The following is a 10,536-nucleotide window of genomic DNA, read 5'->3' on the forward strand; positions in this document are numbered from 1 at the left end:
GGAGCGAGGGGAGGGCGGCGAGCTCCTCCCAGGCGCGCGCGGCCGAACGGTCGCGGCGCAGGGGCTGCCGGGACGCTGGAGGACTGGCAGGCGGCGGGGGCGGGCCGCTAAGATGGCTGCTGCGAGGCGAGGTGAGCGGCGCGTCGCCATCGACACCGGCGGCCCTTTGCCCCCCGGGTCCCGGCGGGGCGCAGGGTGACCGGGGGTGGCTGTTTCCCACCCTGTCACAGGTCGCCTCTCGCCGCCCCAGGCGGGGGGATGCGACGGGAGCGAGGTGGGGGCCGAGGTCGAGCTAAGCCTCGGCGCCGAGCCCAGCTCGATAGCCGTATCGCGACAGCGCCGACACGCTGAGGTAAATCCCGGCAGCTGCGGGCCCTGTGTCAGCGTGAGCAGGGGTTTGGTGCCTGTGCGGGCTGAGGAGCACCTTTATCCACAGGCACATGGCTTTCCTGAGGCGGAGTGACGCCCCTTGAAAATTCAGCTCTTTGTTTCAAATTACAAACCGCTGGGATTCAGGAAAAAAAAAAAAAAAAGTTTTTCATTACTGTGGTCAAAATGATTAATTCCCACTTCTTGCACAGAGGTCAAAGGTTTCCCCCCAAAATGTAAATTGCAGCCCTAGGTAGACAAGGCTGGTTTGGAAAACTTTGGCTTGAACAATTAGCATTTGCCAAAGTCCTAAAAAGAAGTTTGTGTAATGAGGTGCACTGGGTACTGTTAACTGCAGCTGCTGCATGCTCTTTAATATCGTTTTGGCATTAAAAAAAAAAAATTCTTTTTAGAAAATGGGCCACATTCTACCTCAAGTAAGCAGGCACAGTGTCACTCACAATCAGTAGCGGCCTGGATAGGAAGTCATGCTTTTGTTGTGTAAAACGCTTAACTGGAGCGTGGTGTGTAGCTGTGAGCTACCAAACGGTCCAGGGAAGTCAGCAGGATCTGGTTAAAGGGCTGCCCGAGAGCAGGATTTGTAGCGGAGGCGTGCGGACGGATGCTGCACTCCTAAGGATCGGGTTGGGTACGGGAGCAGCTCGGAAAGACTCACGCTCCCCACCCGTGCTCATCCCGAGTGCAAATACCTTGTTGCCTGGGAGTTACCCTCCTACATTAAAGAATTTATAGAGCTGGAAACAAGTGGCGTTAACACTTTGTTTTCCTCTGGGCCATACAAGCTTTGGAATAGGCAGAAATGGGGTGGCAACCTGCACGCAGTGGCAAGTCACCACGCCAGGTCTCACTAATGCAAATCCCCCCCCTCAGCAGAATGCTGTTCTTGCTGCTTCACGTTTGTGTGCTTCATATAAATGCTTTAAAATTGTTGCTGTGCTTTTGTTTTTTCCTGTGCCAGAATGCTCACTTTCAATTTAAAAATCCCCCAGCAGCAATGCAGACTTCATTAATCCTAGCAGTGAGACGATCTCGGGGTGTTGGGATTAGCAGCCTGCTGTTATACCTGGAATTATATATTCAAGTGGCATAATAATTACTACTTAACTGCAGTATCCCTTTCACAGGCGTGTTGCGGGGTTTAAATGTTTAACCCGTGTGAAATGTCCCGTGTTGCTCACGGGGAGGCAGCATGTTCTAAATAATAGTGGCTATCAACTCTCTCCTTGGAACAGATGCAGGAACGTGGTTAGTGCCCTCTTGTGGAAAATGATTTTTTTAAAAAAAAGTTTAAAAATAAAGTTGGGGAACTGCCACTAGGGAATTCACTAGGCGTTGCCTGTACGGTCAAATCGTACTACTCTTAATTAAATCACCGGCATCATGGCAACATAGCTGCCCAGCATGGATGAGGCTATGCCAGTATAGCTTAGTGTTTGGTTATACAGAAAAAGTTCCATATCCGGACACTTCTTGCGGAATAATAACACGTCTGCACATGCAGTTGTGGTATTTCAAATTAGCATCCTACTTCACAGTCTAAAATAACTTTAAAATGGAGACAGCTCCTTATTGCTGTGCGAGAAAGGAAGCGCATCATCTTGACACAAGGCGTTACTTTCACATGAGGGTTTACACCGGAGTGTAAACACCAACACATCTTTAATGATTAGTCACTGCAGAACACGGTGTATAATGAAACCTTTAACTCCCATTCTGCAAAAAGAAATAAAGCATTCATCAACACTCATTTTGGCTAAGCGAAGGGACGAGTCTGTTAGGAGCCTGAAGTCCCTTTACAGAAAGTGGAGAGGAGATGAAGCACGTGCAGGAGGCATTTCAGATCACAGACACTAGGAATCACCTTCGAAAACTGCTTGCCTATTGCCACTGCGTTCCCAAATTGGATACCTTAATTGGGTGCCTAAAGTTAGTGGGGATTAATTTGGGCCCAACTGCATAAAACTATTAGGTGATGAGGACATTAACCTCAGGGAGGAAGATGGTGAGGTACGTCCCACTGATTTGACGATAATGAGATGTCTCTGAGAAGATGGATGAGATGGCCTTTCACGGACGGTTTTGCTCTCTGTGAAGCAGAGTTCGTAACTTCAACTCCTCATGTGTCTGAAAGCGGCTAAGAGTATTAATGAGTTACTCCAGAGATACTTTAGCAGGTTGGTGCCATCGTGTTGCAGGGAAATTTTAGCTGTGTTTTTGCAGAAAAAAAAAGTAGTAAAATGTATTGGTTAGCTTATAGAAAATACTTGGTATGATTTCTGTGGGTGATCAGAACATATTAAGGTTTTACATAGAATGACTTTGCTTTTGAAGGGAACCGGTTTGGAGGGATGTTAGAGGAACTGGGGAGCCCTGTGTTCTACATGAATGCTTTCTCATAACTTAAAAACAAATGGTACATTCTGGTTCCCTTGCATGTTTCCCTTGTTCCTGCATAGTTAGAGGGGATGAAGTGTCATCTGCTGCGAAAGGACAGGATAAACAAGTTCTAGGTAAGCCTGTGTACTTCTTTATGTTTTGAAAGAGGTGGGTTCCTCTGTGAAAGTGACTTTTCACAACAGGGATTTCCCACAAATTATTTTAGAATTCATGTATTTGAAAAAGTTATTTTTGGAACCCACACTGCATCATCTGACAAAATAGTAAGTCTTCCAGTGAACTGAAACTAAATTCTACAAGCATGCTTGACCTCTCTAGTAATGATCAGTTGTCTGAATGTTTCTGCAGCACTTTCAGTAAATATTTACACTTATTTTCTTCTCTTTATTTTCTCTTTCTCAACGGAAAGGAAGAACTTCAGCAGTTGTATCCTTTTTGGACCTTTCATCCCTCACATGCGGGAATCTCCAGGAAGACTGGCCGAAATGCGTTCACATCTTCCTGCCTAATAAATCTGCACAGCGCTATTTTTGTGTTATTCTTCGAGTTTTCCATCAGCAGCACCATCCATATGAAGCAGAACTGGTAAAACTTGTATTCCAAGGGAAGACATTTTTGCACCATGAGCTGGGGTTTTGCTGAGATTTTTCCCCAGTCGGCTCCCGCTCATGCACAAACACCTTTAACCCACCCTGCAGTCTTGACCGAGGGCTGGCAGCCACGTTTTGTGATCACATAACTCTCATTTCCTTAGGAAGCAAGGCTAAAAATCGGATTTGTGGACTGACGGACACAAACCCCATGCAGCACACCTCACAGACAGCTGACGCAGCTGACAAGAGGTAGTAAAAGCAGCTTTCAGTAGTTCTTCCTCTTCTCATGTTAATTCACCCTACCTTTACTCCTGCCAAGATCTAAGTAACCTCCTAAGAGGAGACACCCTTGGCTTCAGAGAGTTCCATGCTTAGAACCTATCTAGTAATTTTTTGCTCCGCCTTCCTTCAACTGGAAAAACCCCCAAACCTGGTTCTGTTTTAATAAAATGAGCTTCTCTGGGAACTGGAATACATCCACCGCGTGTGGGTGGGTGCTCCGTTCAGAAACTGGATGGGCAGTTCCTGCAAAAGATGCCTGGGATGATGTCCCTGCTTGGAGATATTCAGAGGGTTTGAGAAGGGCTGGGGGAGAGAGGGGAGGATAAAGAATATTTTGAGTATAGAAAGAGAGATGTGGGAATAATGAATCTGTGCCGGTAACTTCCTTGTATAAATTACATTCTATTTAAGGCTAAGAAAGGCATTTGGTGTAATTTGGTTATCAAAAATACATATGAATGGCCAAACTTCCTGGATTCTTGGAGCCACATTCCAACTTCTCCATGTGGTGGTGAGCCCCAGGACATCCTATATGGCATAATAACATGCTGCCGTGCCTCAAGAGAAAATGATTCCTTCGATATGTAGGTACCTGCAGCATAGGAATCGTGCCTATCCGTGGGGGCGGTGGGCTCTCGAAGATGTCTGACTGTTCGGTACCTCCTGTAAACTAGGCATTTCAGCTCCTCTTGCAGTCAGAGGGAGCTGGCTTGGTTTAACACCGGACAGGATTTCATCCCACCCTGCTCAGGAGCTGCTTGGCTAGGAAGGTTCCTATCCCCGCTGGCTCCGGGGGGAGCACGGACGGCTAATTCATACTCCATGTGTAACTTCAGGGTGCCCATCATCTTGGGATGGCTACCGGTGAGATCAATCTGTCCTGAGCCTGCGAGTGATTTCTCCCTATTTGTACGACAGCGTGTGCCATACTCCCTGTCCTTCGGGGGCATTTTGAGGATGTGTTAAGGATTGTGGAGCTCTCAAACACCTTGGCAGGGGATCCACATAGGCAGACAAATAACTAGAGCTAAATATTATCTCATAGTATACAACAGCTAGTTTTGTGAGCGGTGAATTAAGGAAGTGTGTTTCTTATGAACTTAGATCTCAAAGTTGAGCTCATGGCCTTTCTCAGGCACGTACCAAAGACAGAGCGCAGCTTTCAGACTTTCCATCATGTGGGCAGTAATAGGGCCTGTCTGCTTCAAGGAGCCACCTATTTTCAAAAACTTACAGGAATTTGATGCATTAGAGTCTGCCAACCCTCTGTCAACTTGCTTAAGGCTAACAGGTATAGAAGTTGTTTGGGGAAATGTACACATGCACACCCCCCACTCCCCCATTTCCTAGGCTAACAAATGCCCCACTACATACCAAATAAAGTTTTTTAAAAAATGAACTAAAGCCAAACCTGAAACAGCAAGCTTTTATCCTAACTCTTGGTATTTGCAATCTCAAGTTACTTTCTGAACCCTACCCAGTAGGCCAGTCATAGTTGAACCATTTAGTATAAAGAGGCACACCAGTATATTTTGAGGTTACTGGGAAATGACGATTTTATGAAGTGGATCCCACCTCATTGCTATGAGAAATCCTTAACAACAGTTATCAGCTGTCATCTGTTCCTTTACAGATTCTGTTTTATGTAAATGGGATCTATTACATCTTTTACTTCTTCGCGACTCTTGCAATGATTATTTATAAAAGTAAGTTGCACGTATTCTAACACAGAAGTGGGCTGTGTGCTTATGACCTGGTTGTGGTTTGTCGGTATGCCTACCGTATTTTCCTGGCATATTTACACTGTCTTATTCTACAGGTCAAGTTTTCAGTTATCCAGATGATTTTTTGGGTCCTGATCTCACCTTGCTTTTCGTTATGGCCATTCTTGAAGTGCCCCGATTATACTTGGGTATGTCATGTTATCACTGTGCCTTTTCAGTGGGATATAATCTTTAAATATTAATAATTCTGAAATTGAGTGCATCTCACAACACACCAGTTTAGCAGACTACCAGATATTTGGAGACTGTTGTTCATTTATGTCATTAAACTTTGATCTGACTGATCAATAGATTTGGCCAGAGTGTGAAATAGAATTTGCTCTCATATGAAATATAATCTCTAATGCCATGAAAAGCCAAGAACTGGGTTGTCAGAAAGCAATATAACTGGGACAGCTGGAATGCTGTTTACAAGTGAGCATGACTTGTGCAAATGAACATGTTGAGACACAGAGATTTCCATTCACGGAGGCGATACAGCTCCTTTCAACTGCTCCAGCAACATACACAAGTAACCAAATGGCCAGAGCCTTGTGGAACGGGTAATGCTAAGGACGTCCCAGAGCAGCGTAGCGTATGGCTGCCGCCACGACTACACCTTTTCCTTTCATTCCTTCTGAAGACATGCCAGTTCCAACGTCTTTGTTAGTTCACTAAGACAGAACAGCGTAAAGGGCCTCCTGACCCCTGCCTGGAGCTCGCTAATATAAAGTCCTTTTTTTAAAAAAAAACAAGTTACTATTAAAATCCGTGCTCAGTAGTCCTAAGACATTTATGCAAGGTGGGTGTCTGCTGAATTCAGCTGACTTGCTGTAGGGGTGAATTTAGCCTGCTGCCTTAAAGCTCTCTGCATATCTTTGCTTGGAGCCTGGTGGATGAATAAAGAAGCGAGTTTCAAGTCTAGTGTAGTTAAACAGCAAAATCTGCTGAGACTAGCTTGGAAATAAGATGCAAGGAAGAGGTAAGTGCAGCTTCTCCGCAATGATAGTAATTTGAAATAGGAATAGATTAGCAGGGAATACAGAAGATTCTGTATTGCGTAAGATTTTAAAATCAGGATTGGATGCTCTTAGAAGTGCACCGCAGTTGCCAAGTTGTCACGCTAAGCACGGGGCTGGGGGACCTGGGGGAAAGTTTGATGGTTGATGAAGAAGCTGAGTGATCAAAGTGGTTGCAGCTTCAGAACTGATTATCTGTAGTAGGAAAAGGTAGGCGTTGTGACTTTGAGCATCAACTGGTTGCTCTTCATTTAGATTAACTTCAGTCAGCAAGAAATGGATCGTCCATTGGTGTTTGGGTTTGTTCTTACGTTTACTGACAGGGCCTTGATTCAGGCCAGTGTTTCAATGTACTCTGCGCTATAAGAACTAGAGCCTTTTTTGAACAGGAATACTCTAGACTTACGGCTTGTGATATTGTCAGAAGAAATCAAAGACTCATATCAGCTTTTTGTTTTCTTCAAGGTTCAAAGGGTAACCTGACAGAAGAAGAGGCTCCATTAGGGCTCAGCCTTGTGATCACGGTCGGAAGTGTGATTCTGTCTGTGTATTTCCTGGTGTGGCAAACTTACGTGCTGAAAGCCGACGTCATCATAAACGCTGTTCTTCTCTTTACATACGGGCTTGAGTCAGTACTAAAGGTCATGGCCATTGCTGCTTTTGTCAGCTAAACCCTAGCAGTTTTCAAGACCTTTTCAACACATTTCTTCTGTAAAAGAGTGGGTTTATATTTCAAATGTTTAATTCTTTTGCATATAAAAATCCTGTAAAACTTTCCTCTCTTTAAAGTACACATTTTTGAGGGGCAGAGATCTCCCTGAATGGTAGGTAAAATACCCCGTCTAGCAGCTGTGTTACACTACCTCATCAGTTAGCTTATTTATGGGCAAAGGCAAGAGATGATTCAGCAAAAACGCTTAATGCTCTGGTATTCATCAGGGATCGATGCTACATACTCATTCCCAACACAGAATAGTAGCCAGTGCATCACCTAGCTACGTGCTGTTGAGATTACGTGAGTTTTCATGGCATAGCAGCAACGTACAACCAAAGTGACACAGAAATGAAATCAGGCCAATATAGCACGGACTCATTTCTGCCTCACCACCCACACGTTCGTGTTTGAGGGCATGGTTTCTCTTCTGCTCTCATTTGTGTTTTCAGACCCCAGTGGTAATTTCTCTGACTTTAGTAGGGCAGTACCTGATTTATCCCAGTGGGAGGGAGTTGAATTGAGTTTTACGCATACCTGGAGAGCTGAGGTACGGGGTTTGGGCAGCTGGTTCTTAACTGACGCAGAGGCCAAAGGCAGTAATGTGAGGGTATGTTTGTTTAAATAAGATGGCCTTAAGACAAGCGTAAACATTCACCATTCACTCACCCTTCTGTCCTATTTAAAAGTCCAACAGAACTTGTTGGGTGTATTTCTGTTTGGTATTAAATGTGTTTATTTCCATGTTTCTGCAAAAATTACTATGTTCAAGCCTTGTCTTTTAAATTAAGAACTGTGTGCAATTTCAGATTCTTTTACTGTATCAAAAACACGTATGTATTCATGTAAAGCTTGGGGAGTTTGTGGGGGTTTTGTACCAGCAGGTTTTATATTCAGAATTTCCTATATTTGTATTTATTTATTCAAATAAATAATGTTTGAGATCTAAGAGGTGTTTGAAGTGCAGAGCATCTTGTTCAGATCCTAGGCTACAGCTAAGCTACAGAAAGGGAGACTTGGGCGAGACTGGATGTGTGCAGAAAGACTCTTCTGATCCTGCCGCTGCTGCTGTATGTAGGCCATGCTGCACTGGGAAAGAGCGCCCGAGGTCTGCACTAATTTGCACAAGCCAGGGGCTGAAAAGACGGCGGTGCAGGCCCTGTATCGCCTCAGCCACACTGCTGTTTTCTTTCCAGCGGTGGTAGAAGGGAACAAAAGATGCAGAAGGTCCTGCGAAAGGGCCCAGTTTCATCCCTCGGTTGTACCCAGGGCCACGTAAAGCAGCTTCTGTCCACGTTACGCCGCCCAGCAGCCAAAACCAAAACGTACACCCCGGCAGGAATCCCCTTGGGCCAGATCCTGCTAAGTCGGTGGCACAACCAACCCTTTGTTGATCAGCAGGAGCAAGGCTGCACCCGCGAAGACAATGTGGAAGCAGCAGAACTGGGTGCTAAAGAGCAGCCAGGAAATGGAGTGGCCAAATGTTTCTGTGCTTAATCTGCGTGAATCAAACACCCACCCATTTGTCCTTCCAGATTTGCTCGGCATAATGCAATGTGCTCATCACATACTTGTTACGAGGAGCGACAAACATACCGAGCTCTATCTACCCCGTTAATGACGAACGCATACCGAGCAAAACCCCTTTCTGTATGTGTACAAATAAAAGCACAATTTTTTCCTGGTATTTACACCTGCCTTATGCAAAGATCTGGCAATAGAACATCTGACAGGTTTTAAAGGAAATATTGCAAAGTGGAATTTTTTTTTACCTGAATGCAGGTGGTATGACAGACGGGGGTCACACACGTTAACTCCAAGTTGCAGCCTCTGCGCTTTACCTCCCTTCCTTCTTGTGGTGCTCACTACAAACAAAATAAATACAAAATATTAGCACAACTGGAGGTAGCAGAGACCCAGGGTGTAGATTCAGGAGACACTAGTAAAGCTAGCGGAAGGTGTTCCTACCCCGAGGTGTTTGACCCCACCACAGATCACCACCCCCTCAGCGACCGCCCGACAACCATTTGTGATGCTGCGCCATAAAACTGGATCCCTGGCCTGATCCACGTGGAAAATCGCCCTCGAAAATGGTTCTGATGAAGGTGTTAATTAGGTGATGGCTGCCATGTTTCTGCCTGCCCCCACAGCACGAGTTTGGGACAGTCTGCTGGGCCACGCAGAGTAAAACAGCCTCCTCTGCAAGCTTTGTAAAACAGTGGTTTTTTTATATATATATATTTTTATATATATATATATGTTATAAAATGTGGTGAATCCTCTCCTCCCTAACCATAACCTAGATGAAAAACAAGAATCAGCAGAGAGTGCTTTGCTCTCTTTTGCATGATGGCTCTATTGCCATGCTTGCTGACAGTCAGCAATGGGTAAATGTACACATATGCTAGTAAACATAAATTTTGAGCTCGTTTCAGAGCACCGCCTGATGGCTTGCAGGCTGGGCACAGAGAACTGGACGGCTGTCAGCGCTTGCTGGGGGTCAGCTGGCACCAACCAGGATCTGCACCCTCAAAAGGGCAGGACAGCTCTGTTTCAGTTTTCCAGTTTAAGATAAAATTCTCCATAAACTTTTTTCTGATTAGATGAGCAGATACTGGGGTATTTCTGCTGCTGACAGCCCTTTGCTCTGTGATGAATGTAGGAGGATAAAGAAGTCTGTAAGCATCAGACAACTCCTTCGTCTTGGGTATTTCCAGGCTTTGAATGGGAATTGTCGTTTCTGCCGGTGACCCTGATTTCGTGACAGCTTCTCTCCATGCCGAGCTGGTACAAAGACCCAAAGCGAATCGAGACCTGACCTCAGAGAGTTTAATCAGGAGCTCCTTTCCACATGGTTCCCACTGTTCGGAGAAGCAGGGCACGGCATAGTGAAGCCATTGATGACATTTGCCAGACGTAAGATTGCTGGAGCTTTTAATTACGAGGCCCAGCCCTTCTGAAACAGGATGAGCAAGTTGGATGAAAACGGCATTAAAAATTTAGAGGAACACATATTTTGAGGAGCTCGGTTTGGGTGGTGTTTACTCTGCAAGGAAGAAGTCTTTGTTCTCAAGCCATCATAGGGGTGTCTGCCGCCAACCTGATTTAAAAGGCTGATCCCAAGAGGCGAGTTAGCCTCCTGGGATTTCAAACTCGGAGATACTCCGAGACATAGGGCTTTACTGGTCCATGGCTTTTTTGTGTTTCTCAGCAGGCAGAAACAACGCACAGACCAAAACCCAGCCGAAGCGCTATGGTCCCCCAGCGACCACCAGGCTGAGGACGCGGGCTCGTTTGGTTCCACATCTGGGAGCCAAGTCAGCGGAGCCGGCGTGCAGGAGCTGCCACCGCGCAGTAATTCCCGCCTGGCTGATCACCTC

The 10,536-nt window shown here is 45.6% G+C and overlaps 1 protein-coding gene across 1 annotated transcript; it reads left to right on the top strand.

The window, feature by feature from the left end:
• Nucleotides 1-112: 112 nt before the first annotated feature.
• On the top strand, nt 113-8,052 carry TMEM80 (transmembrane protein 80). Its single transcript, XM_075712200.1, has 5 exons — nt 113-131; nt 3,197-3,213; nt 5,275-5,368; nt 5,482-5,574; nt 6,910-8,052. Exons 1-5 carry the CDS (start codon nt 113-115, stop codon nt 7,113-7,115), a joined length of 429 nt encoding a protein of 142 aa, XP_075568315.1. The 3' UTR covers nt 7,116-8,052.
• Nucleotides 8,053-10,536: the final 2,484 nt, after the last annotated feature.

Source organism: Pelecanus crispus, chromosome 6 (genome assembly GCF_030463565.1).
Source record: "Pelecanus crispus isolate bPelCri1 chromosome 6, bPelCri1.pri, whole genome shotgun sequence".
Classification (NCBI taxonomy): domain Eukaryota; kingdom Metazoa; phylum Chordata; class Aves; order Pelecaniformes; family Pelecanidae; genus Pelecanus; species Pelecanus crispus.